Consider the following 27,528-nt stretch of genomic DNA (forward strand, 5'->3'; position numbering starts at 1 on the left):
CCAATCCTAAACTAGTATAATCGTTAGCCAAAATTAAACAAGCACCCTCTCATTGAAAGACCTTCCTTAAACCAGATTCCAAAACCTTATAAATATCTGCCACTTTGCCCTCCCCCAGGCCAAGACGCAACCCAATCTTGGCCAAGGCAGGGCTCTCCTTACCATGGTGTACAATAAATTCAAGCTTGGTCTTCTCCATAGCTTATTTTGCTGGTATTTTCTGAGAGCCAGCTTTCAACAACCAAGACTGTTCCTCTTTTGTAATCTTGCTCAGGTGCTTTCAAACTTTAGTATGCATAAACATTACCAAAGAGGGCTGTGAAAGCAAAAGCATGCAGGAGCAAAATTTAAGAGATCTCCATGTATAATTTTGATCGCACCGTATTTAGGACTTAAGCCTTGCTTACAGACACCAGCAACTGGTGAAAAAAGACCTATTCCTTGGTTTTACCCCAGATGTACTGAATCAGAACTTCTAGAGATGGGGCCTGTGAATGTTTATTACCGACTCCCTGAGGAGTTGTGATGCACAATCAGGTTAGAGAACCACTGTTCTGTTCCTCCACTTCATTTTGTAGATGGAGAAATGGAGACCCAGATAAGTGAGTAGAGTTGCCAGCGATCACATAGATATTGAGCCGTGTGTCTCCTGATTCCCTGACAAGAGTTCACAGGGTTGGAGATCAGATGTTGGAGATATGTTTATGTATCTGATATCCTGAACAAGAATTGTTAGTGATGTAAAACATAGTCTATTTTGGCTTCTCCATATCCCTTTAAGATTTATCAAGGTGGTGGTTGGCGTTGGGAGGGTGTTGTAATCTTTCCTTGCTCCTAGGTGAAAATTTTAGCAGTCAGCATGACCTCCCTGCTTTCCGCTAGTTAAGAGGCATTGGTTAAAGTATAATTAAAAAAAAAAAAAAGAGAGAGAGAGAGAGAGACAGAAAGAAAGTATAATTTTCAAACAACAACAACAACAAAAAACAACCCTGAAAGGTAGGATTATGACTCTTACACCAAGATAAAATGAACACACACTCCACTGAGAATCTATTGGTGGTCTTGTGTGTTAAATTTTTGTTCTCAGGAATTACTGCTTGTCAGTTTGCTGATTAGCTGGAATGAAGGCGGATGTGTTATTTAAAGCTTTAGGAACATGTCCTAGGAAGGAAGCACGGGTTGGCCCTCTGGGGAGCTGCAGTGGGCACTGGGAAGAGATTCGAAGTCCAGGCAGCTACTCCCCCGTGGCTTTCTGTTATTCAGACCACCTGGCTTTTTGAACCCACTTCCTTGCTCCCTTGGTTGGTTTCTCTGCTGATCCCCTGTCCACTGCTAAAAACGAGCATTCCAGTAATGGAGTCTTCTGATCACCATTAAGTGCCTGACTTCTGACAGCAGTCTCTAACTTAGTTCTGATTCTTGATTGAGATCATCTGATTGGCTGCTCTCCAGTCAAACATTTGCTCCGTTTGGGGCCAGTGGTCACCCAAGGTCAACCAGCTGTAGCTACTTGGAGGAAACACAGTTGCCAAGGGGGCTGTGTGAGGGGGAGACAGCCCCGAGAGCCCCAAGCTTCAGGGGGGCAAGCACAAGAAAACGTGCCTTTTAATCCTTTCTAGTAAGTCCTTCAGTCGGGTGTTTGGTGCCACTCCATTATCTCAAATGAGTTTGGTTGCTGTTCGGTTGCTTTCACGCACCCAAGATAAGTTTGGGGTGCGGGGTTGTTTCACAGGACCCCATGGTCGTACCTTCCCATTCAATTTCCATCAACATTTGTGTGATCCTCTTTGTATAAGCCATTGGGCTTCCAGAAACCGCTAAGAAGAAGCCTCAGCCCTGCTCTAACGAACTTCAAACTTCTCACCCTGGGATGGGGGTGAAGAGGAGGCTGACCGCCATAGGTAAGCGTAGCAACATGGATATATGCCTAAACACATTTTGGTTCACTCTCTTTTCCCAGAGCGGACTCATGCTCTTTCGTGGACACAAGACATGGCCTAACAACCGTATAGGCAGAAATGCAGGGGAAGAGCGAGGGGCCCAGCCAGCAGTCCGGCAGCAGGTCGCTCCGCTTCAGTCATCACCCAAGCCCCGATTTGCACCAGGACCGGTGGTGGGTGCAGAGCCCGGGGAACATGTGGCTTCCAGGCTGGAGCGCTCCCAGGCTGAAGGGTCTCACATACACACACAGACGAGGCCGCACGGCCTGCAAGGGGGCAGATTTGGGGCACCCTCCCGGCTCCGGGCAGTCAAGGGGCGCGGGTGCAGGCCCGAACCGCCGAGGACCCCGAGCGCGCAGCTCCTTCCAGGGCGGAGGGCGGCGCGAGGGAGAGAGAGAGGGAAGGGAAAGGCGAGCGTGAGCTGCCTCAAATGCTTGGAATAATTCCGCTTCCGTTTGGAAAGCCGCAGCCTCAGTCCCGCCGCACCCGCCCAGCGCCAGCTCCGCGTCCCGGCCGGCCCGCGCGCGGCTGCCCGCTCCGCCGCCATGGCCACGTCCCCGCAGAAATCGCCCTCCGTCCCCAAGTCCCCCACTCCTAAGTCGCCCCCGTCCCGGAAGAAAGATGACTCCTTCTTGGGGAAACTCGGAGGGACGCTGGCCCGGAGGAAGAAAGCCAAGGAGGGTGAGTGCGGCCCGGCCTGGCGCGCGGCAGGGCCGGGGCCGAGGGCTGAGGGCCGAGGGCCGAGGGCCGGGGCTCCGGGGCCGAGCGGGAGCGCGCCGCGGGTGCCCGGCGCGGTGGGGGCGCGTGGCGGCGCTGTGCGCGCGCTGCCCGGAACGCGGGGCCGGGGTTGAGCGCGCCCCGCGGCTCGTCGCCGCCGCCGCCCAGCTCCGGGTGGCCGGGGGCGGGGGTGGGGGTGCTGCTCGTCAGGGCCCGGCGGCGCTGGGGTGCGACGACCCGGGGCCCGGGGACGCCCGCACTGGGCTGTGGGCGAGAGCCGCGGGGCCGCGGGAGGCGGCGGGGCCCCCAGGCGGAGGCGGCGTCCTCGGGGAGGCCCGCGCCCCCGCCCTCGCCCTCTCGGCGCCCGAAGGCTGGCGTTCTCCAAGTTCCTGCGGAAACTTTCCTGGGCGCCGCACGCTCGCTCGTTGCCTTCGTTGGCCTTTGAGATCAGCTCGTTGCTTGGCCCCACGGAACTCCAGAAGCAGAGTTGGCCTCTGGATCTTGCGTCCGCCGGCGGGGCCCAGCAGGGCGCTATTAATGTTTGTTGAATGAATGAGTGGCTTTCCTAGCGGCCGGGCCCTGTAATAAGTGGCAAACTCTTACGGGGAAAGCCTGGATTAGACACACTCAGCATCGGACTGTGACCCTGTGAACTCAGGAGTCGAGGGGTCTTGTAAAAATCATTTTCTTTTCCCCACCAGGGTGAATGGAAGTGATCTTGTTTTTTTTTTCCAGGACCATTTGCATGTAAAATGCTTTGTCTCATTGGCAGAGTTCACATCTTGGTTTTTGGTTTGGAAAATTAAGTGACAGTTCAGAAGAAGCTCTAGTGATGTGTAGATAGAAGTTGCTTGGTTAAAATTTGTCATAGGCTGCTTGGTGGTTTGGGAATATTGCTTTTGAAGGCTGTGATGCTGTGATGTAAAGTGAGTTCCGTGTTTCTGAGTTACCTTCTAGTGTAAAAAGAACTTCCGTGCTGAGAGTTATCCAACTAACACAAAGGAGCGAGAAGCAGTGAAACACAGCCCCAAAATGTTTTTCCTGGTTTGGTTATTTTGGTAAACCACTGTCTGAGTAGTATATAGCTGGTAGCAAATCATGAAATCCTGCTTGGAAAGCCCTTAATTACCCATCTAACCTTTTCCTGCTATAGGCCTGGTATGGGCTCTCTAGCTAGGACTAAACAGCTCAGAGTTTCTGAAGCTCCTGACCTACCGGGTGTGCTCAGCCCACCTTTGCTAACTCTTTAGAAAAGTTGTAAAAATACAGAGTTGGTCTCCACCTAGAGAGAGAGAGAGAGTATCTCTGGAGCCAGAAGAATGAATCTGATCGTAGCTCTTCACTTTTTTTTTTCCCCCAAGGGGATTAGCCTGTTTCCTGGAGTCTTCCTTCACCAGTACAAACATCCTCTGTTCTTATAGTCGGTCCTCATAGGCATGATTTTATGGCTTGCTGGCGTCCTATCCCTTCAGTTTCATTTGGGAGCCCTGCAAGAGACAAGGTCAGCTCAGTTGGGATTTGGAAAATACTGTCATAAAAGCTCCATTTTCAGAGGTGAGGGCAGGGGTAAGCAAAGCCAGAAAGGATAGTAAGGAACCTAGGGCCTAGCGACAGACCGGTGGAGGCTTTTACCACCTCGAGATGGGAAGGGACAAGAGAAGCCAACAGGAACCCACAGAGGGCTGCAACTATGGAAGGGGGAGGGTGCTTGACAGCAACTATGGCTGTAGAGAGACACAGTGGCTGGCAGTGATGGGGAGGTGGAACGAGGAGACAGGAGTACAAGAGATACTGTGTCTTCTCTCTTCTTGCCCTTGAATCTCTTGCGGCTACTTCCCATTGGCTGGACCCAGAGGGAAGGAACCTGAGCAGTGCAACTGTAGGGGTCCGCTCCCTCAGGGCACAGAGCAGTGCAGCAATCATAGTGGGGCACGCAGGGAAACGTAGATAACCAGCAGACCCTTCCAGAGTAAGCGGCCCAGAAACCCACATGGTAGCCTCAGAGTCTAGTCCAGCCCACCCAGGTTAGAACGGGGCTGGCCCCTCCTTTGTTCTAGCCCAGACACCAGGTTCTAGTATTGCTTCTCCTTACTCTGTCGCCTACCTCACACTGTTAGCTCGCACTGAACTGGTTACCAGATTACTTAAAAACCGTTTCATGCTTGTGGCTCCTGAACCATTCCCTTCCCTGTCTCAGATTTACTCTGTTGGGTTTTTGAAATAGGTGCAAGATCTTACTCTTGCTATCCTTAACTATTAAGTCCTGACTCTTGTCGTTCAGCTTATGAACTAATACAGCTGATATAAATGGTGAGTTTGCTTCTTCTACAGGGGCCCACCCCCACTCAGCCCCAACTGCTCGCCGCTGTGGATGGTAGTTCTGTGAGCTCAAAGAAGGCAGCTGTGTGTGTGTGCTGCGTCTCAGTGATCAGTGCTTTCCCTGTCAAGGGCCCACTACCCATCACTTCAGTAAGAGTAAGGCTAGATCTTGCTCTGGATCCTGCAAAAACTCACAGCTCTGTGCTTTGCAGAAAGAGTTTTCTCCTACTTTTCCCGTACTAGTGTTCTAGAACATGATTCCTTAGGGTCACTAGTGTGACCTTGAGCATGGAGTTCTCCTGGGTCCAGGGACTGCCATTCATTCACTTGACACCTGTTGTGATACCAAGATTGGAAAGACATAATACATGTAAGAATATTCAGTCAGTAATATAAAAATATATCTTTTTAAAAATGCCCACTACATACATCATAGGGTGACTTTTGATATAAGTCGTTATAGAATGACGTATAAGTCTAGAATACATTAAAAGTAGTCATCACTCCTGTGTTTTCAATAAGAAAATAATAACTTTAGAAAGAGAAAATAGGGGCGCCTGGGTAGCTCAGTGGGTTAAAGCCTCTGCCTTCGGCTCAGGTCATGATCTCAGGGTCTTGGGATCGAGCCCCACATTGGGCTCTCTGCTCAGCAGGGAGCCTGCTTTCCCCTCTCTCTCTGCCTACTTGTGATCTCTCTCTGTCAAATAAATAAATAAAATCTTAAAAAAAGGAGAAAATAGGGGTTAAAAGCATGGTCTTTGAGACCAGACATCCTTGGGTTTGATTTCTGGTCCAACCCCTTATTTATTGCTGTGACTTAGGACAACTTCCTTATCTCTTGAAGCCTCTGTTTCTTCATCCATAAAATGGGAATAAAGCATGGAATATGCATAGTATGGTATGAATAATAAATGGTAGCTATTCAAATCGATAGCTCAATTTGAGTCTTTAAAATTTGAAATAGTCGGGGCGCCTGGGTGTCTCAGTGGGTTAAAGCCTCTGCCTTCAGCTCAGGTCATGATCCCAGGGTCCTGGGATCGAGCCCCACATTGGGCTGTCTGCTCAGCAAGGAGCCTGCTTCCCTTCCTCTCTCTCTCTCTGCCTGCCTAAAATAAAATATTATTTTATTTATAAGTAAATAAAATCTTTAAAAAAAAAATTTAAGTAGTCTTTTTGTTATGGACTCCAGGAGATTCTACAGATTCTGCAGATAGCCTAGGATCTTATGACTATGAAGCTCTTATAACCCTGCTTTGGTCCCTTTGGAAATTAGGGATTTTTCCTTGTACACCAGATACTTCTGTTTCTATAATGTCGTATTTCAGCATTATTTAGATGATTTTATTTATCCATTAGAGTGACGAGTGTGAGCATTTGTGCACAAGCAGGGAGAGGGGCAGAGGAGGAGACTCTGGAGCAGACTGGGGAGCCCCAGGTGGGGCCGGATTACAGCATGGAAAGATCGCAACTAGAGCTGAAATCCAGAGTCAGATGCTTAACCAACTGAGCCACCCAGGCACCCCCTATTTCAGCATTTTAGCGTATCTGGGCCCATTGCCAGGAGTTGTAGTTAAGTGGCTTTGTTCTGTGGATCTTCTCTTTTGTGGTTCCAGCCCTCCTTTATGCTGTATGCTATATGCAGCCCTCTGGTGTAGGTCCTGAGACTAGCCTTTCAGAGTCCTTTGCACCAAAGGATCACCTTTCCTCTTTCTCCAGATCTGTCCTCAAGACTTGCTCTTTCCAGGGACACCATCTGGAATTGTATTTGCTAGTTGGAAGTGCCCTGAGCTGGGTCAGCAGCAATGATTATTCCTATCACTTACCCATTTATTATCCCTTAGAGTTTGACATTTTGTCTGGTGCCCAAAGTATCCGATAAGGGCTTTAACGTAATAATTTTAAAAGAACACTGGGACTTACCACCGTGGTTCTCATCGGCTTTCCACTGTAACTGGGGAATATTCCCCAAACTCTGCAAGATATTAATGGTTTCAGGAGTGGGGGGAACCCTGAGCCCTGCTGAACAATTTTCTTTTCTCTGAATCGGTGTGTGTTCTCATTTTCCAAAGTGCCGCCTCAAACCCTCCCCACCCAAGCTCTTCCCCACACCTTGAAATAGAAAACTGAGGCCCAAGTAGGAACTTGTTCATTTTCCCTTTGCTCCCCTGGATCTACACCTCCTCTCACGCTCCTTGCCTGCCTTAGTCCCTTACAAAGAGGTCCCTTGTCCCCTTGTCTGTGAGGCCATTCATTTCTGCCCCCTCCCAGACTTGGCTTAGCCAGATTCCTTTGCTCTCATACCCTCCGTCTCTTCTATGCCTCTCTAGCCCCTGACATTCTGCAAATACGCCCAAGTCTTTCCCATTTGAAGAAGATCTCCTGACACTGGTTTCTTCTCAAGCTACTCGAATGCGGGTCTTTAAAGAGTTGCCTTAACGGCTTTCCCTGGCTTATCTCCTAGTCACTTCTTGACCCACTAGCCTCATTCTTTTAGTAATCATTTACTAAGTGCCTACCATGGACTAGGCATTGTGCTGGGATATGGCCCAGAAAAACAAAAAAGAAAAGCAAAAAAACCCCACAAAATTCTCTGCCCTCATGGAGCTAATATTCTAGTAGTGGAGACAGATAATAAACAAGATCAATTGGTAGATTGTGTTGTATTAGAGTAGTGACAGAGGCTTTAGAGCAAAATAAAGCAGGACAAAGGAACACGGAGTGTTGAGGGTTGAGAGATGGTTGGCACTATAAAATGGGATGTCTAGAAAAGACCTCTGTGAGAAGGGTATTTCTGAAAGGTCTGAGGGAGGAGAGGGAGAGAGTCATGTGTATGTCTTAGAGAAGAGCACTGCGGGCAGAGGGAATGGCAAAAGCAAAGGTCCTGAGGCAGGAGTGGATCTGATATGTGGAGGGCCAGTGAGGAGGTTGCTGTGACTGGAGGAGAGCGTGAGGACAGTTGTGGAAGGTGGTGAGGTCTCAGGGGTTAGATGGAGGGTAGGGGCGGGTTGTGTAGGGCCCTGGAGGCCATCGTATGCCTGGAGGCTTTACTCAGTGAGATGGAAAAGTTTCAGGGGGGTTGCATAGGGGAATAACATGACTGCACTTGTGTTTCAGTAGGATTGCTCTGGTGTGGTGCTGCGTGACCACGGGGGCCGAGCTGGAAGCAGGGACATGAGCTCGCAGGTGGGGGAGAGCAGTGGGGGCCTGGAGTGGAGGCGTGGGCGCTGAATCCCGAGTGTAGTTTGAAGATGTGCAGTGGGTAGGATTCACCGAGTGATTGGATGGTAGATGGGAGGAGAATCGAGATGACTCCAGGGATCCGGATTTGAACAGTGGAGAGAGAGAGCTGACCGTCGCTGAGCTGGAGCAGTTGCAGGGGGATATGGTTTGGGGAGAAAGGTTGGGGGGGTTGCTGTTCAATAGAGGGGCCTGCTGGACTTCGCAGCGGCCATGTTGAATTCACAGTTGGTTCCGGGAGCCGGGCTTGGGGTCGGGGTGGTGGTGTCTGGGCTAGGAAGTAGAAGAGGCCCAGGGCCTGTCCCTGAGGCTTTCGAGCATGGAGGACCCATGGAGAGAGGCTGAGCAGGAGTGGCCCTGGGATGGAGGAAAGTGGAGCGCATCCACCTGTTCCACAGGGCAAGCTTCACAGGCTGAGGGCTCCAAGGACCCACAGTCTCTTTTTCCATCCCTGTTCCACTTGGGCTTTTGGTGGCAGTTGACATTTCTTCTTCCCTTTTCCTCAAAACATCTCCCTTGACCTTATTCTCACTGAAATTGTTCCCTGTATCTCTGACTAGTCTTTCTCAGTCCTTCTCAAGTTTTTTGTGCCTGTTTTACCCCCTCACACCATTTCCTGGGGCTCTGACTTCCCCAGCTTTGTTCTCTGTTTTGGAGTATTCTTTTTTTTTCCCTCTCCCATGGATTATCTCACTGACTCCCAGGGCTTCAATGACTCTCTGCCCATTGATGCTTCTCAAATCGATGTCTGAAGTCCAGATCTCTCACCCGTAGGGCAGACACCACTCTCCCCCATGTCCTGGGTCTCTCACAAGACCCTCCAACTCCACACACCCTCGAGGACGCTATTACCCATGCCACTTGCCCTAGTCTGCTTCTCTCTTTCCACCATCCCACCAGGTGCCCGAAGCCGTGGGCTCCCTTCCTCTCGGCAACCTCCTCTTAAAGGGCAAATAGCAAATATTACAGACCTCACTGCCCCCCCACCCCCGTCCCCCAGCCTGTCCTGGGTTCTGCCCTTGTTACCATAGACGGGAGGCAAAGGAGCATGTGTGGCTGTGCTCCAGCTGGACTCTGACATTTGAGTTTCATGTAATTTTCATGTGTCACAAAATGTTCTTTTTCAGTCCTTTTATTTTTATTTATTTTTTTATTATTATTATTTTTAAAGATTTTATTTATTTATTTGCCAGAGAGAGATTACAAGTAGGCAGAGAGGCAGGCAGAGAGAGAGAGGAGGAAGCAGGCTCCCTGCTGAGCAGAGAGCCCGATGCGGGACTCGATCCCAGGACCCTGAGATCATGACCCGAGCTGAAGGCAGCGGCCCAACCCACTGAACCACCCAGGTGCCCTTTTTCAGTCCTTTTAAAGCTTGAAGCTACGGCCCCGGCCAGTGGTCCCCTGCCCCACCCCACTTCCCACCTTGGGTCTAGCCCCAGAAGTGCTCTTTGTCTTCTTCGAGACCCTTTCTTTCTTTCTTTTTTTTTTTTTTTAATTTTAACATTTTTAGTTTCCACCTGAAATGTTGCAGTATCCACTCCATTGGTCTCCCTGTCTCTGTTGCTTTTCAGTTCAATCCACCTTCATCCGTTGGCCAATATACTGTTGTTGTTTGCTAACAGCAAGATCACACCCCCTCAGCGCGTTCATGATCTCCCCAGCTGCTCCTTAGTCACCCTTCTGGTCTTGCCTCTGTTTCCCTTTCAGGAAGCCTCCATTTTTAGCCGCATCCAACCTCTTTATTCCCCAAACACATCACGTCCTTTCACATGTGTTCACCTCTATATGTGCTCTTCCATATTTCTGGCATGACCTTCATCCTCTCCTTATACAACAAACTCTTATTCAGTCATTAAAAACCAGTTCAGATAGCCCCTTCTGCCGAATGCTGTCCTCAGCTCTCCTGGGAAGTGAGTGCTTCCTTCTCTGTAGTCCCACGCCCCTTTGTCTGTGGCTCTTTTGTGGCACTGGCCACGTTGCCCTGTGGCCCTCTGTGGTTGTGCATGTCACAGGCCATGCGGAGGGCTGGCCCCCCTCCCATAGGCCCCCTGCCCGGCGTAATATTTAACACATGATGATACTGGAGTTTCCATGCGATGAGTTTCCCCATATTTACCTTGGTGAAAATAGTCCCCCTGCTAACATGTTATGTAACCTTAGGCCTCTTCCTCTCTGCCCACTTCTCACATCAGCGGATTAGGCTACGTAAGCTCCCAGGGCCGTTGCAGCTCTGGTATTCTATGATTTCCGAGCTCTTATTTCACCAGGCTTCTCTCAAATTCAGTTTTATTGTCTGTGTAGGGTGGTCTGGGAATGACATCATCACAAAGACCTCTTTCTTTCCTCTGCTAATGAAGGCACCTCTGTGTCGGGAGGAGGAGATGGGAACGAGGATAAGCGGGCCCTGGCCCAAGGACACCTCCATATTAGGAATTGTTGTCTCATGGAATATCTCTATTTGGTTAACAAGCACAGTTCGTAATTATGTTTTAGCCATTAGTGCAGAAGAGATGAAATCCTCATGTAAACACGTGTAAGCATCTAAAATCACTAGTCACTGTCATGGAAAAAAGAACACGTTTGGGAGACAATAATGTCAGTATATAACAATTTCAGTAATTAAAAAAACTTTTTAAGAATAAAATACTTCAAGAAGGGCAAAAATATACTGTTAAGTGTTCAGTGCTTTCTACATTCCGAAATCAGGAAGAAATCCCTATGAAGGTTTTGTCTGACCACTGGAGCCCCCAGGACAGGGAGACCTCATCCAGCTTGGGCCCTGGACCTCCTCCCTTCCCTCCTTTTCCCTGTGGTCTCTGAGAGGGCAGGAGTTCTGTCCGTCGCGCTCATGTTGGCACAGCACGTGTCTCTCCTGGCTTCAGGTACTTAACAGTCGCCCTACAAAATGGTGAACTAATTTCCTGAATTGTCAGTGGGCATCTGATTCCTCCTGAGGGTGTCCCCAGCTTATTTCAAACTCTGCCCAAGTTCGAATGACAGTTTTGGGTCCCCTGCTTTCATCTGGGCCTCAACTTCTGGCTGCGCACGCACACGTGTGTGTGTGTGTGTGTGTGTGTGTGTGTGTGTGTGTGAGAGAGAGAGAGAGAGAGAGAGAGAGCGAGCTGCCTCCTCCCACCAGGAATCTCTTTATCCTTTGTGGAAGGACATTGTCACTTAGCTCTACTCTTGGACAAGCATGCTAAGGCTCTTAAGACCAGAACTTTTGGGCCCTAGAATCTCTGGGCAGTGATGGGGCAGCGGGGGTGGTGGCCTGCTGGTCAAGGGTGGAGACGCGTCTGAGTGTGTAGAGGCCGCTGCTCTTTGTTTTCATCCAGAAAGGCTTCCTCTGTGAAAATGGCGTTGCGCGATTACCTGAGGAAGCTTAAATGATGGAGGGCTGAGGTGAAACAGCCTCTGGGCAAGGTTTGGGGGAGACCAAAAAAGGTGCAGACTGAAACTGCAAGAGATTCAAACTTCCTGTAATTCCCCAGAGCCTGCTGGTCGACCCCCCCCACCCCCCACCCCCCCTGCCCTTCTCAGCTTTGCCAAACCAGGGAAATCCAAATGCCTGCCAGAGCAGGGCCGCCCTCATGACTCCTTAGTGAGAGAGCTCCACCCTGCCGTGCTCCCCACTCTGACCCACTCAGAAAAAGGACCTCCTAAAGGGAGAGATTAGCGGGAGGCCCAAGCAGTGAATTGTAGCCGCTTCTTCTGCGTGCTGGCCTGGAACAGGCATTTGCAGGGGGTGCAGATCGCCATAGGACTTGCCGAAAATCTGGTTCCACCAGCAGTTACTAAGCGGTAATTCTGTTTGCTGGGAACACGCCAGCCTGTCAGAGCCTTAGAGTACCTGTCTTTGTGGCTAGAGACCTTGTGTTCCCTTCAAACCAGCCGTAGGGACGGAAGAAGCAGTGAACTTAATCAGCTGAAACAAAAGTACTCTTCATTACCGCACACTCTCTTAGGGGAAGGAAGAAGGAACCAAATTGCTTAGCATCTAATTTTTCAATAAAAGTGGTTTTCTTCCCCCGTTATAAAATTAACCCATGCTTTGGGGATTTATGGGAAAATAGAAAATGGCCATGTGAGTTCCACCTCCCAAAGACAATCACTATTAGAATTTTGATTTACCTCTGTCTATTCTTTTTCTTCCTTGTAACTTTTTTCTTTTTAATAATTGTAAGTATACCATGTATATTACATAGATCTCTGTATCTCTGTTTTTCGTTTATTGTATCAATATATTTTGTGTTGCATATCTCACTAAACATACTTTTTATGGGTGCATAATATTCATTGAGTGAATGTCCTCTTGTTCACTGATGCATTTCTTTTGGTCCTCTTATTTTTTTCTAGAAATCATCCTACCTAAAACGTTTTTAGAAATGAAGAATCATTTTCTTTGGAGCCCCAGAAGTACAGTTGTAGGGTCAAAGGGTGACCTCTGGCTTACCTAACCCTGATAGTTTATAACTGATAACCAAAGAGAGATTCCTATTTTTGAGTCTGGGTGGTGTTCCCCTTAGGCTTTTTGAAAGTAAAACCAACAGTGTTAGGCTCCTGGTCAGCAGGACCAGGTCCCTGAGTTGCAGGATGGGGTAGGATGGGAGGGGGAATGGGTAGGGGAGTAAAAGTTTCCCTCCCAGTCAGTAACATGTTCATAGTGAGCTCTAGGATAGGCAGATCTTTATTTCAGAACCTTCTCTTGGGGCCATCCTTCATCCACATGTGGCCCAGTGTAGCATCCCAAGTGTCTGCTCTTCTAACAAGGCCCAAGGTTCCTTGGGGATGGTCATCCTTGAAGTTGCCCTGAGAGTCCCAGCACCCCCCCACCCCCCCGCCCCCGCAGTACTGAGTTCTCACTCCTTCATGTGAGATCCAAGGAAGCCTTGATTTAAAAGTCCCTCCTCGCCTTCATCTCTCCCTCCCTACCTCCCAACTGCTGAATTCCTGGACTTGTCTCACCCCTGGTAACCACAAATGGGAAGTCATGACAAGACTGTGAGCTAAGGGCTCCGGGGGACAAATTAAGATTGCCAGGGTTGAGGGCTCCTTAGGACACATGACACTTGCAAGCTGGGTCTTGAAGCCAGAGGAAGAAACCCCTCCCTGCCCCAGGCTGACAAAAGAAGGGATAGGATTCAGAGCTTTCAGAGTTTCCGATGGATTTTGACAAGAGCAGGCTGGGCCGATGCCTCCAGGGCTCAGTTTCCTCAACCTGCATTAGCAGTCAGCAGTCCGGTGTCTCATTTCATTGCTAAGAGTGGATCTGAGCCAGTTGGAGCATGTAATGATCACACCCAGCACCCCAGGGAGTGTTTCTGGGGAGTCGCTTGTGGAGGCGGACTCCCTCCCTGGGTGCGGTGTGTCAGAGCCTTTCTTTCAGCCTTGAACTCTACTCCGTTCCCTTCGCTCATTCCCTTATCTCTTTTAAAATCCAGAGGGCCCTCCCCTCCTCTATTCTCCGAAAAACCCAGTCGGACCCCGAGGAGCCGTGAACGGAGCCATGAACGCAGAGGGTCCCCTGGGGATAATGTTGATGTGGGACTACAAAAAAATGAGGCCACAGGCCTGTTTCTGTTCCCTCAGTGACACAAACCCAGGCTGCAGGGCTCCCCAAAACACCAGGGTGTGCCACGGGGCAGGCTCTGGGCTTAGTTTTTCCAGGTATACAGGGATATATGCATGGGTAGAACCCTTCATCTGCCAGTTGTAATATGACCTTGACTTTTCAACCCGAAGCGATTCTTCCTGAAGCAGATTTTGGCTTAGCCAACATGGCTTTGGCAGTAGGGCAGGCTGGGAGCCCCTGTGGAGAGACACAGAGAGGGGTTCAGGAAGAGGGTCTGTGGTGCCAATCTCCAAGTTAAGGGGACGGGTATTCCGGGTTTGTTGGAGGTGACAGGGTCCTGAGGTTCTGGGCATCTGTTGAGTGCCTGAGTTCTGAATCTGAAGGGCTTATTCAAGTCCAGGGTAGGGTCTCATATCCAGGGGCTTGGAGGCAGACGCTGGCAGAACTTAGTAGGCAAGTCAGGGCCCTAGCTGAGTCGGTGAGGGGTGGGGGCAGGCTTCGCGGACTCTGGAATCCCTGGCCCCACAGGCGGAGGGAGGCGAGGAGTGTGCCAGCGCTCGCGCAGGAACCCTGTGTCTTGCCTCACTCATTGCCCCCGCTCCCCTACATTCCAGGTTTGGAGATCTACTTTCCTTTTAGTGGAGAGGGGTTTTCCTATAAGCCTGAGCTGTCCCTGACTCCCAGCCCTAGAGGGGCTGACCTGTAGGCGACAGGTAGTTACCAGTGACAGCTGGGAGAAGCAGGGGCAGCAGGAACCCACAGTTGTGATGCTGTCTGCAAAACATGAAAGGAGGGTGACACAGTTGCATTTGAAAGCAACCCAGGACACAGGCAAGTGCCGAAATAGCCCTTTGCAAGGAGAAGCAGGTGCCTCTTGGCTGACAGTGGCAAGGCTTCTGCGGGTGGACTCAGTAGCCCCTCCAGCACACATCCAAGGACCTGGGGAACAGAACGATCCCTCCGCCTGCTTTTCCTCCACGCCTGTCATTATGGTAAATTGCAAGGCTCCCACGATGACTACAGAGCGGCAGATCGATCTGTTCCTTGTGGTTGTCACTGTGCTCCCCGTGCGGGGGTGATGGGCACCCAGATTTCACACCTTGTAATGGCCCTGCCAGGGGTGGATGTTAGCACAATTGGGACCTGACACTTCAATAAATCTGAGACATTCTGCTGTGGAGATCAAAGTTCAGAATTGCTTAAATTGGTGTTGGAGCAGGTGGGAAACAGGAGTCCGGAGCCATGAATTGGATGGATAGCAATTGTCGTTCAATTTGTAAGGCCTGAGTGTCAGCTTTTCAAATGATATGACATCAATTTAAGTGATTTTGGGCTCCCAGCTCCCTCGCCTATTTAGTATGACTGGGATTCATGGTCTAGCTTACGGTCTTCAAGAGGTAGGGCTGGGGGAACCAACACGGCTTCTAACTCTGGGGTCAGACGGTTGTGTTTGGGGGGTGTGTGTGGCATCATTGGGTTGTCAGTGTTTGTGGGAGTGCGGCTGACCATCTCACCTCCTGCCTGGGTGTGTTGGTAACCCCCCATGCCCTGTTTGCAGCCGTGACCTCTCTCCTGAGCTCTAGGGTCATTAGCATGGGTATGTTGCGGCACACAGAGGTGAAGCCGCATTTTAACACAGGCCATGGTGTTCTCAAAGGCTTCAGATGGGGGATGTGTGTGCTCTGCTTTCTGGTGGCAGTTCAAGTCTGGAGGAGAGGTGGTTTGAGCTCTATGAAGGAATGGGGGAGGGTGCAGCTTTACTGAGATAGAGTTCACCCATTTAAACAGTGTAACTCTGGTTTTTAGTATATTCACAGTTGTGCAACCATGGATGCAATTCTAGCACATTTTCGTCATCCCAGAAAGAGACCTTGTACCTATTAGCAGTCACCCCACCTTCCATCCCAATTCCCTTAAGCCCCCTCCCCCCAGGAGCCACTAATCTATATGCTGTTACCAGACTTGCCTATTTTGGACGTTCCATATAAATGGAATCATATAATCAATACGTGTTCTTTTGCAACTGGCTTTTTTCACTTAGGGTAGTATTTTTTTTTTTTTTTTTTTTAGGATTTTATTTGTCTCTTTGTCAGAGAGCATGTGTACATGCAGACAGTTGGGGAAGGGCAAGTAGAGGGAGAAGCAGGCTCCCTGCTGAGCCAGGAGCCTGATGCAGGGCTTGATCCCAGGACCCTGGGATCCTGACCTGAGCCTAAGGCACATGGTTAATTGACTGAGCCCCTCAGGCATCCCCTTAGGGTAGTATCTTCAAGGTTCATCCGTGTCGTCTACGTAGCCTATATTAGTACTCTGTTCCTTTCCATGGCTGAAAAGTAGTCTGTTCGATGGATAATACCACGTTTTGTTTATCCATTCATCCATTAATGGACATTTTGATAGTTTGCACTTTTTGCTGGAATGAAGACTGTAGCTATCAATTTTTATGTACAAGTTTTTGTGTGAACATATGTTTTCATTTCTCTCGAGTACAAGAGAATATGTTTAGCATTTTAAAGAACTGCCAGGTTCTTTTCCAAAGGGGCTGCGCCATTGGCCACGCTCACCACCAGGGCAGGAGGGGGCCGGCATCCCCACAACCCCACCGGCACTCGTCACTGTCTTTCCTTTTTGGTGGACGCCATTGCGGTGGTGTGAAGTGTAGCTCACCGTGGTTCTCGTTTGCATGTCCCTGAAAGGTCACGAGGTTGATCATCTTTTCATGTGCTTTTTGGACACTTGGAGATCTTCTTGGGTGCCCAGGTTTTCAGGTCCATAGAGTTCAGTGCACATCTCCTCAGTCGTAAGCATGAAGAGGGCTCTGGCTGCTCACCCAGAAAGGTACACGCCAAGAAAGTCTTATCCTCCCGCGTTTTGTTTTTTTCATGTTGGCGGGAGTGCCAGAGACTTGCCGCATCCTGTATGAGGTGCAATTCATCTTACAGAATGACTGTATTCCTGAAATATTTCCTGTTAAGCAAATGATCATAATCCTGTTATATCACTGGCTGTCATTATTAAATTGGAAATTGATTGGAATAAAGCTTTAGGCCCAGATTGTAAATGTGGGAAATTCCTGATGGTATACTATTACATTTCAAATAATCATAGTAAAAACCATGAAAATACCATCAGGGCATCAGGGGCAAGCACTTATGATGCTGTGTGGGCCAGACAACGTAGTACACGCTTCAGATACACTAAGGTTTGACCTTCCTAACAACCCCAAGAAATAGGTATTACTAGCAGCTTTGTCCCTTTACAAATGGGGAAAGTGAAGGACAGGGAGGCCAGGTAACTTGCCCAAGGTCAAGGCTCATGTACTAGTTAAGGTAACATTAGCTGCTATAAGAGATAAGCCCCCAGATTCTCAGAAGTTTAACATAATAAAAGCTTATTTCTTGCTTATAGCAGAATCCCATGGCATCATTCTTTTTTTTTTTTTTTTTAAAGTCATCTCTACACTGAGTGCAGGGCTTGAACTCCCAAGCCCAAGATCAGACGTCATATGCTCTACTAACTGAGCCAGCCAGCGCCCACCTCCAGCCCCCTTGATTGGATTGCCTTCCACATGGTCATTCAGGGACCTAGTTGCCTTTCATCTTACTGCTCTTCTTTCTTCGAGGTTCTTTGAGTCCTCACCAATCAAGGGGGCCTGGTGAGGAAGAGAGCAATACTACAATAGGAAGTTCTGACCTGGCAAGCATAGGCTTGATGCATATCACTTCCGCCCACTTAAGCACTGGCCAGAGCTCAGTTTTGAGGCTGCACATGAGTGCGAGAGAGGCAAAGAAACATAGTTGTCTGCCCAGCGGGAAAGGAAATGAATTCTGGCAAATACATGCGTCATTTTGCCATTGCCGGCGAGTGGAAGATGTAGGATTTGAACCTGGGAAGTCTGGCTCCGGAGACTTGCTCTTCACTAGAATATTCTACCACCTTACAGTGAACAACAGCTCAAAGTCTGAGAAGAGTGTGGAGAGTTAAACCACTTTTTACTCCATGTCCTTCTACTCTGATGCTGTGCTTGGGAATTCTATCAAATTCTATCAAAGTCATTGTCTTTCAGTGCCAGTCTCTGTGCTCTACATTTTACATGTTCTGTCTCATTGAATCCTCACATATGCCCCCATGAGATATAGGGGATTATGATTATTCCCATTCTCCGTTCTCCAGGTGAGGAGGCTAGTGCCCAGGACTTGGGTAGGCTTCCCGGTGTAAGTAAGTGGCATGTCTGGTCTTCTCACGCCTTTGCACGAAACCACCGACCACGGCGGGGTTTGAAGGGAAGGTGAGAAAGCCCACGCCACCAAACCCCAGCTAGAACCTTGTTTAGATCCTGCTCCAGAAGGATCAGTTTCTACAAGGGATTTGTGGGACAATTGGGAAAAAACAACCACTCACTAGAGATTCAATGACATAAAGGAATCATTATTCACTTGTGGGGGGTGAGAACGGCATCGTAGTCATCTTAAAAAAGAAGGGAGTCCTGACCTTTTCCAGGTGCCTATGGAAATGTGGCTCGATAAAATGTCTGGAGGTTGCTTTGGGTAATGCAGTGCAGGCGTTGAGGTGTAGTTGGACAAAAGGAGACCCCACTTTGCTCATTGCTGCAGAACAATGATGAGTACATGGAGGTTGGCTGTACGGCCTCTCACTTTGGTGTATATTTGAAATTTTCTGTAATAATTATAATAAAAATAAGACTTTAATGAGTGGGCTTTCTGTAGCCCCCTTGTTTGTAAGTGAAGTTATGGGGGTGAATGGCTGAGCAGCAGGGACACCTGGGTGGCTCAGTTGGTTAGGAGTCTGCCTTCGGCTTAGGTCATGATCCTGGAGTCCCAGGATCGAGCCCTGCACCAGGCTCCCTGCTCAGTGGGGAGTTTACTTCTCCCTCTGACCTCTCCCTTCTCATGCTCGCTCTCTCTCTCAAATAAATAAAAATCTTTAAAGGAAAAAAGAAGAACAGCTGAGCAACCCACAAGGTTTCTAAAGCAGGCTTTCGGGTTGCGGCGGGGGAGGAGGTTCTGTTTGGGTGCCATTGGCCCGTGTTTGAATTCTGAGATTCTCCCAAAGGCAGTGTTGAGGGCCCGGGGAACTGAGCTCCTGAAGACAAGCCTGGGGCTTCCAAAAGGGAGATGCATGGGCTCCCGGGGTGAGGGGGATCCAGGCGGAAGGTGGGCTCTGCCCTGGCCCAGCAGCCTCCGCACAGGCCTGCTGTGCAGCCTGCGACAGCTGTCTCACTGAAAGGCACTGCACGGCCCCGGGCCCCAGCTGCACTTTAATTAAACACTGAAAATCCATCAAAGACGCGGCCTTCTCAGTCGGCCAGTTCTCTGAGTCCCAGGTGAAGCCAGCTCTCTGCTGGCTGCAGGCCAGGAGGAAGGTGAGCTGCGGGCCCTCCCAAGTCCCTGCCTAAAATCAACAGCCAGGGCTCTGCAGCCCAGCTTCTGACCTGATGCAAATTAAGCTTGGCATTTGGAGATGGTATTAAATGTCCTAAATCAATATTCTAGAGGCAGGATCAGAACAATTAAAAACCCTGATTTCCTCCTCAGATCGTTGGCGTATATATGAACAGAATTTGTCCATTCCCTTTTCAGACTCAGCAGGTCGAGAAGGAGGGAGGCCGGGCTGGTGATGCTCTGAGCCCACTTTTTTCCATGCTCGACACGTATGCAACATGTGTCAGCACACAAGGGCATTGGGCTGTGATGAAACATTTAATCCTTGCAGGAACCCCAGGAGGGTCAGTCATCCCCACTTTACAGATGAGCAGATGGAGGCTTGGGTGAAGTGACTTGTTCAAGGTCTCCGCCCCTAAGTGGTAGAGGAAGGATTTGAGTTGCTTTCTTCAAGCTCAAGTCCAGTGCTTTGCTCATGGTAACACAGCTGGCTTTTCTGCATAGTGTTGATTCTTCATGCATCAGTAATAATAATTAGTAACAATGGATTAACCATAACAAGAGTAACTGTTTAATACTTTAGTTTCTCTAGTCTTAAAAGATGTTGGCAGTTTTTCTGGTTTGTCCATTTGTTCAATCAATGCAATGCAACCCCTGCACTGAGGGGCAGCCTGGTAAGGAAGTTTCTGGACTCTGGAGTGCACCAGACTGGTCCCACCACATGCCGCCTGTGTGACGTGGGACAAGTTCATCATCCTCTCTGAGCTGGGCTTCCTCATCGGTAAAATGGGATGGTACTCCTACCATTCCCACACTACCCTCCCCCGCCTCTGCCACAGGGTTGTCATGGAGATGAAAGGAGTATGTGCTTGCAAAGTGTTTAAAGAAGGACCTCGCTCTCTGTGGTTATTCTAGAAATCCGATCCCCTGGCAGACACCGTCAAGGCTCTAGAGGAAGACCTCTATCTTTGTGCTCATGGAACTCACCTCTCGGATTTAGCCAGTTAATATTTTTCTTTAAACTCCTGTTTATGGAGTTATTATTATTTTTCATAAAGCTCCTGTTTTCGGGGCGGCTGGGTGGCTCAGTGGGTTAAAGCCTCTGCCTTCAGCTCAGGTCATGATCTCAGGGTCCTGGGATCGAGTCCCGCATCTGGCTCTCTGCTCAGCAGGGAGCCTGCTTCTCCCTCTCTCTCTGCCTGCCTCTCTGCCTACTTGGAATCTCTGTCTGTTAAAAAAAAAAAAAAAAGCTCCTGTTTTCATTAAACTAGCTAAGCATGTTTATAGTAAAAAATCAAAGAGGCCCGAAATATAAATTGAAAAGGAAGGGCTCCTTTCTGCTTTTCTATAGTCAGGATTTAGATAGACTGGTGTAGCCTATAATAACAGTAATAATAATAATAGTATATAATAATGAAATAATTGTGCGTCAGGAATGTGCTGTTGTGCAAGCATACACACTTGTCTTCTTTCTGTACAACTGGAATGTCATGGTAAAGGGTGTTTAGCAGTTTATACTTTTCCTCTTACCTATTCATCCCTCTTGGGTACAGGCATATCTGGTTTTATTACACTTTGCTCTATCACATGTTGTGAATGTTGCATTTTTTTTTTTTTTTCCAAATTGAAGGTTTGTGGCAACCCTGCATCAGGCAAGTCTGTGGGTGCCATTTTTGCAACAACATTTACTCACTTCATGTCTCTGTGTCACATTTTGGTTATTCTTGTGATATTTCAAACTTTATCATTTGCTGCAGCAATCGGTGATCAGTGATTATGACGCACGAGAAGCTCAGGTGATGGTTAGCATTTTCTGGCAATAAAATATTTTTAGTTTAGGTATGTACATTTTTAAAAAAAATTTATTTATTTGACAGAGAGATCACAAGTAGGCAGAGAGGCAGGCAGAGAGAGAGAGAGGGGGAAGCAGGCTCTCTGCTCAGCAGGGAGCCTGATGCGGGACTCGATCCCAGGACCCTAAGATCATGACCTGAGCCGAAGGCAGCGGCTTAACCCACTGAGCCACCCAGGCGCCCTAGGTATGTACATTTTTAAAGATGTAATGCTATTGCACATATAATCATAGATTATAATATAGTGTAAACATAATGTTTATATGCTCCAGGAAAACAAAAAATTCATTTTACTGACTCTGTGGTGATAATTGCTTTATTGTGGTGGTCTGGAACCAAGCCTGCATTATCTCCAAGGTATACACAGGTCTTTCACATATGGATTCACCTCATTTTTAAAACAATTTTATGCCTTGCCTGGGTGTGCCATAGTTAAATTTAACCATTTCTCTATCAGTGCACATTTAAGGTTTTTGTGGTATTTCGCTGCTCTAAACAGTGCCACATTAAGCATGCTTGCAAACAAAAGCATTTTGTATCTGTTTGTCTGTATAGTAAGTTCTTAGAGATGGAATTGCTGAGTAAAAAATTTGTTAGGTCTAGATTGTTAAAAAAAAATTTTTTTTTTTTAATTTCTTATGTTAGGCCTAGATTTTGTTGGATATTACCAAATTGCTTTTGAAAAAGAAAATGCTGGGGAAAAAAGTGCTACCCAAGCTTTAAAACTCCTCTTTCTTGTGGAGAATTGAGTTTTGAAAGAGAGGGTGGAAGTGAAAAGTCAACCTGATCTTTCATTTTACTGGGAGTGCTTTTCCTTGGCCACACATTTTTAGGCATCAAATTCTCAGGCCTCTGTCCTCAGTGCTTGGTACAGACAGAATGTTTTAGATTATAAGGCAAAATCCTATGTGTGCTTAACTGTCTCTCTACACGTGGGCCCCCTGCTCCCCATTCTCTGAGGGAAGGACTTCTGTCCTCTAACTTTCAGAATACATTGGCCTCACGCTTTTCTGGAAGGGTCTTTCATTGCTGCAGAGGTCAAGACTTCGCACTGGCAGAGAAAGTCCCACAAGAGCATCTTTGAGTGAATATCTGAGTCCAGGGTCTTGCTAAGCGTCCACCAGCCTGGCCCAGGCCTTTATGCCTCCTTGAATTCCTCCAGGCCCAGAAACAGCTGGGTGCCGCCGCTGATGCCCTTCCTTCTGCCTTCAACAGACTGATTTCCTTTTAGGGATGACTGCTTCACCAACCCCCAGCCAACCAGGAGCAGAAAACCCAGTGACGAAGATAATAAATTGCATCCAGGGCCATGGGCAAGGAGGGGAGAGGAATGACTCATGAGCCCCTACATCCTCCTGGTACATTCCAAGAGCTGCCTTCCTCAGGGCTTGAATCACTCCCTGAGTGCAACACCCCGACCAGACCGTGGAGGAAGGCCAGCTGTTGTTTGCTGGCTGGGTGAGGGGGATGCAGCCAGGGCCCTGGCTGGAAGCAAGTCCTGTTTTTTGTTTTTTGTTTTTTTCCTTCTGCACCCGATCTTTTGAACGGGCTGGTGACCCTGGCTGCCCCTGGGAAGCAGGCCTAGGGCTGCTCTCAAGGGGCTCATGGTCTAGCCTCTAGGGACCCCTGTCCTCCTATGCCTAGCCCAGCGCCCTGGTCTATCTCCCTCCAGATCTAATGGTGTGGTGACCCTGGGCGAGTCACTTCGTTTCTCTGAACCTCAGTTTCTCCCTGACAAAAGGGCAAAGAAGAGTTCAGTACCAATCCTTAGGGTTGCTCATAATTAAGGAGGTAATTCCTTAATTCCAGTGCTTAGCACGGAAGCCAGCGCCCCCAAAAACCTTAATGATACTTGTGGTCGGTACCCCGGCCACCCTCCTCTTGACAATTTTGCAAATAAGAAATTAGGAAACGTGGTCTGGCTGTGGCTCTCACCCCTGCCCATGGTCTGTAATAATAATCGTGAACTTTAGGTAGAGCTTACTGTGTTGTAGGGTTTTACATATGTTGACACCTTTCATCCTGCCAAACCCCATCAGTAGCTAAGCGATAGCTTCTGTTATCATCCCCATCTTAGGCACGAAGGTACCGAGGCACAGAGATGTTGGACGGCTGACCCCTAGTTCGTCAGTAACGGAGCTGGGACTCGGACCCAGGTTGTCCACTCCAACAGCTGCTTTCTTAACCACTGTATCACTTGGCTTCTCAGTATACGTTTGTACGTTTCTGTAAGACCGTTTTCCGAAGATACAGCAGTTAAGTGATATTTTTTTCTGCTTTGTGCTTGCATTTAAAAAAAAGTTCATTTTTCTCGTAATAGCAACATAGCATTATAACACCGGAATGCAAATAGACGAAGGTCAGTCTTTGTCTATGATACTATCCCTTGACTGGTGGTCCAGATAAAGGCTGGTTCTTTTTTTGTTTTTTGTACTTTACGGTTTGTGGTCCTCCCGTGTGTGACTGGTGCGTAGCTCATGTAACCTGTACCTCTCAGGGTGACAGCCCTCAAGCTGGTCTGCGCCCTGTTGACCTACACAGTGCCTGGGAGCTCGTGCTTGGATATCACAGCAATAGCAGATCACTAGAAGTTTCTCAGTTATTTTTTTGGTCATGTGAAGTGACACATGGTTCACAGACTCATGCCGGTCTCTCAGCAGCACTGACTTAGACACTGTTTAGATTTTAGCATATTTATTTTCCAGTATTTTTCTGGTTTTTTTGTTTGTTTATTTTTAGTCTGTATAGACATTTCTTTTGCTCACTACACTTCCCATGACAATATTACTGTAAACTAGTCTTGAGAATAATCTTTTTTTTTTTTTAAAGGTTTTATATACTTATTTGTCTCAGTGAGAGAGAGAGCACAGGTGGGGAGTGGGGGGCGGCAGGCAGAGGGAGAAGCAGACTCCCCTCAGAGCAAGGAACCTGATGTGGGACTTGATGCCAGGATACTGGGATCGTGACCTGAGCCCAAGGCAGATGCTTAACTGACTAAGCCACCCAGCTGTCCCAATTTGAGTATAACCTTTTTTTTTTTTTTTTTAAGATTTTATTTACTTATTTGACACAGCAAGAGAGGGAACACAAGCAGGGGGAGTGAGAGAGGGAGAGGCAGGCTTCCTGCCAAGCAGGAAGCTGCTCAATCCCAGGACCCTGGGATCATGCCTTGAGCTGAAGGCAGATGCCCAAGGACCGAGCCACCCAGGTGCCCCTCAAGTATAATCTTTAATGAGAATAATAATAATCCATCTGGAAGATGTACCATAGATTACTAACCCAATCCCTCTTTCATGGAGTTTGGTGTGTTTTCAGTTAATTGCCATGATAAAAATATGATGGTAAATAGCTTTAGTATAATTACTTCTCCATGTTTAACATTGTTTCCGTGGGGTAGATTTCCTAGAATGGAAATGACTGAGTCAAACAATATAAAGCCTTTTTTTTTTTTTTTTTTTTTTTTTTGATTTAAAAATTTCATTTTATTTTTTTTTTATTTTTTTTTTTTCTCAATTTATTTATTTTCAGAAAAACAGTATTCATTATTTTTTCACCACACCCAGTGCTCCATGCAAGCTGTGCCCTCCACAATACCCACCACCTGGTACCCCAACCTCCCACCCCCCCGCCACTTCAGACCCCTCAGACTGTTTCCCAGAGTCCACAGTCTCCCATATAAAGCCTTTTAAATTTCTTGTTAGATATTACCAAATTACTTTTTTAAAAAAGATGTTATTTATAAGGGAAAGAGAGAACGCAGGGGAAGGGGGAGAGGGAGAGAATCTCCAGCAGAGTCCCCGCTGAGTGAAGAGCCCAATGCAGGGCTTGACCCCATGACCCTGAGCTCATGACCTGAGTGGAAGTCAAGAGTCAGACACCCAACTGAACCACCCAGGTGCCCCCCAAATGACTTTCTAAAAGGGATGTGCTGATATGTGCTTCCCACAGTAGTCTGCAAGAGTGCCTGCTAACTATGTCCTTTTCTGCATTCATTCTTATTGTTGAATTAAGGGAACAATCTTTTTTCTTTTTTTTTAAAGATTTTATTTATTTATTGGACAGAGAGAAATCACAAGTAGGCAGAGAGGCAGGCAGAGAGAGAGAGGGAAGCAGGCTCCCAGCTGAGCAGAGAGCCCGATGCGGGACTCGATCCCAGGACTCTGGGATCATGACCTGAGCCGAAGGCAGCGGCTTAACCCACTGAGCCACCCAGGCGCCCCAAGGGAACAATCTTAATTGTTTTGAGTTTCTTTGATTACTGATGAGGTTGAACATTTTCCATGCTTGTAGCCATTTATGTGTACTCTTTGACTTTATACTCAGTTGAGCACTAGAACAAAATATTATGACTTGGCACAGATTTCACGCTACTTTAGACTGGAAGCCAAAACCCATAAATAAAGTCTGTACCTATTAATGTATGGTATCTCCATTATTGAGGTCCTTCTCTTTTCCTCTGCTGCCAGAATTGGGGGATGCTTTTATATGATCTAGCTGGTGGTCCTCATCTTTAGAAAAACCCATCTGGGATGCCTGGGTGGATCAGTGGATTAAGCCACTGCCTTCGGCTTAGGTCATGATCCTAGGATCCTGGGATCAAGTCCTACATTCGGCTCCTTGCGCAGTGGGGAATCTGCTTCTCCCTCTGCCTCTGCCTGCCTCTCTGCCTGCTTGTGCTCTCTCTCTCTCTAACAAATATAGAAATAAATCTTAAAAAAAAAAACAAACCCATCTGAATTCTTACCTAATACTGTATGCCAATAATGTAGCAAGTATATGGTCTGAATATTTGAGTACCAGCCATGCCCCAAATTTGTATGTTGAAATCCTAACCTCCTGGTGATGGTGTTAGTCTCTGGGGCCTTCGGGAGATCATTTGGGGGAGATTAGCACCTTTATAAAAGAGGATCCAGATAGTAACCTTGGCCCTTCCACCAGAAGCGGATTCAGCAAGGGGTGCGGGCTATGAACCAGGAACAGGTTCTCACCAGACACACCCACGCTGTTGCCTCCATCTTGCCCTTCCCAGCCTCCAGAAACTGAGCTGTATTTCTGTTGTTTCGAAGCCACCCAGGCGAGGGTGTGTTGTTGTCACAGTGCCCGTGAACTAACACAGGGACTTTTCTTGAGTATCGCCAATATGTCCACAGCTATGTTTTCTCTAATTTCTTTCTCTTGTTCTCCTTTTTTTTTTTTTAAAATCTATTTAGGAAATATTGCATGCTAGCTTGAATGAATCAGTCTTTGAAACTATCAACCCATTGGAATTTCTGAGGTACTTTTGTTGTAATTATGGGAAAAGTAGGAAGACCTTTTGAAATCTGGATGATTTGGAAATTCTAGATGCCCGACCTTCAATATTTAACCATATTACTGTGTATGTTAGCAGTGGGGGGCAAGCGAGGCCTGAGGAGTGACGAGGGCAGTTTGGCTGAAGTCTGGCACTAAATGCTCACCTGTATTTCTCCCAAAGGGACTTGTTTGCTTTATAATTACGTTAGGAGATATTTATCAAAAAGGCAGGGGTATCTCCATATGCCCCAAAGTGTGCCCTTTCAAAGTATATGCCGAGGGCGGAGTGTGGCAGTAATGGTGGGACCAAGGGGTCCCCTGCAGCCAATTCTCCCCTTGACAAGCCTTGGGCCCCCTCCCTGGCTCAGTAGAATTTTCAAGTAATGCAAAAGACCATAAATGGAACCTGTAGTAACCTTATAGGCAAATAACTAAACTAGCTAAAACATGTGGATATAAATGGAACTTAGGAAGAAGGTTTATCTAATTTTATACATAGGAAAGCTATTAATATGTGTCCACAAAAAAGCACACTATGTTCAAATTTTGTTTAGAAAACTATGTTTATTATGTTCAGAAAAGCTAGGTTAAAAGAACTTAATTTCCTCCTATTAAAGCCTAATACACTCTGATTTTCCAAAGCAGCAGCAAAGTAAGACAGCAATCAGTTTTTCCAAATTTCTTTTGCCTCTGGGATCCTGTTTCTCAAGAAGCTCATAGCAACCCCTTGCAGAATGGTTTTTAGCAGTACACAACAGACCATGGGAAATGCGGGAGCCAGGCCAGCTTCTGTGGCATGGGTGGTCCCCCTGGTCATGAATCTTGGGGACCCCTGAAGCTGGGGATCATTGTCCTGAAGCATCGGTCATTTGTGAAATGGGAGCTATCACTCACACCTTATATAAGGGCTGGTTTTTGAACTGTAGCTCTTTGCCTACCAGCCCTCCTTTATGTCCAGTGGTAGATCAATAACCATCAGGGAGGAGCAGAGTTGGGAAACTGTGATCCCAGGGTCAGTCTTTAACGGCACTGGAAGTGTTTCTTCCTCTTACTAAAATAGATCATGGTCAAGGGAGCCCCATAAGTGGAGACATTTTACGCATCTCTGGTGAGAGGACTGTATTGCACAGTCATTAAGGAGAATACCGGCACGGGGGTATGACCGCCTGTGCCTAGCCCAGCCTTGCCACGGAGTG

The 27,528-nt window shown here is 47.9% G+C and overlaps 1 protein-coding gene across 1 annotated transcript in view; it reads left to right on the top strand.

Annotated features, from left to right (window-relative positions):
* Positions 1-2,425: 2,425 nt before the first annotated feature.
* Positions 2,426-27,528, top strand: part of PARVA (parvin alpha) — a 176,301-nt gene continuing 151,198 nt past the window's right edge. Inside the window, exon 1 of the mRNA XM_044258853.1 lies at positions 2,426-2,621. Coding sequence (XP_044114788.1) covers positions 2,486-2,621 — 136 coding nt within the window. The 5' untranslated portion in view covers positions 2,426-2,485. The remainder of the gene's footprint in view (positions 2,622-27,528) is intronic.

Source organism: Neovison vison, chromosome 7, assembly GCF_020171115.1.
Source record: "Neovison vison isolate M4711 chromosome 7, ASM_NN_V1, whole genome shotgun sequence".
Classification (NCBI taxonomy): Eukaryota; Metazoa; Chordata; class Mammalia; order Carnivora; family Mustelidae; genus Neogale; species Neogale vison.